General features: G+C 49.4%; 1 protein-coding gene across 1 annotated transcript in view; it reads left to right on the top strand.

Annotated features, from left to right (window-relative positions):
- The window catches only part of LOC111232914 (striatin-like), a 51,606-nt gene that overhangs the window by 47,281 nt on the left and 3,874 nt on the right, over positions 1–451 (top strand). The window contains 1 exon segment of the mRNA XM_022760611.1: positions 37–138. Coding sequence (XP_022616332.1) covers positions 37–138 — 102 coding nt within the window.

Below are 451 nucleotides of genomic sequence, written 5' to 3' on the forward strand. Positions count from 1 at the left end.
CTCCGCCCCTCCACCCCCCTCCACCCCCACACACAGAGGCTCCCTGCAAGATCAACAGAGTGCTGAGTCACCCCACACTGCCAATCACCATCACCGCTCAGGAGGACCGCCACATCCAGTTCTTCGACAATAACACAGGTACAGTTCCTCAGAGAGCCACATTCCAGTTCCTCAGAGAACCACACACACGTTCTTTAGAGAACCACACTCCAGTTCTTCAGAGAACCACACACACGTTCTTTAGAGAACCACACACACGTTCTTTAGAGAACCAAACTCCAGGTCTTTAGAGAACCACACACATGTTCTTTAGAGAACCACACTCCAGTTCTTTAGAGAATCACACACCAGTTCCTCAGAGAACCACACTCCAGTTCCTCATGATGTTGTTAAAGCCGTGTTCAAGCAGTTCTTGTCTCAGTTGTCTGACTGTATCTGTCTGACTCTTTAG

Source organism: Seriola dumerili, unplaced genomic scaffold (assembly GCF_002260705.1).
Source record: "Seriola dumerili isolate Sdu_G_001 unplaced genomic scaffold, Sdu_1.0 BDQW01000349.1, whole genome shotgun sequence".
Classification (NCBI taxonomy): Eukaryota; Metazoa; Chordata; class Actinopteri; order Carangiformes; family Carangidae; genus Seriola; species Seriola dumerili.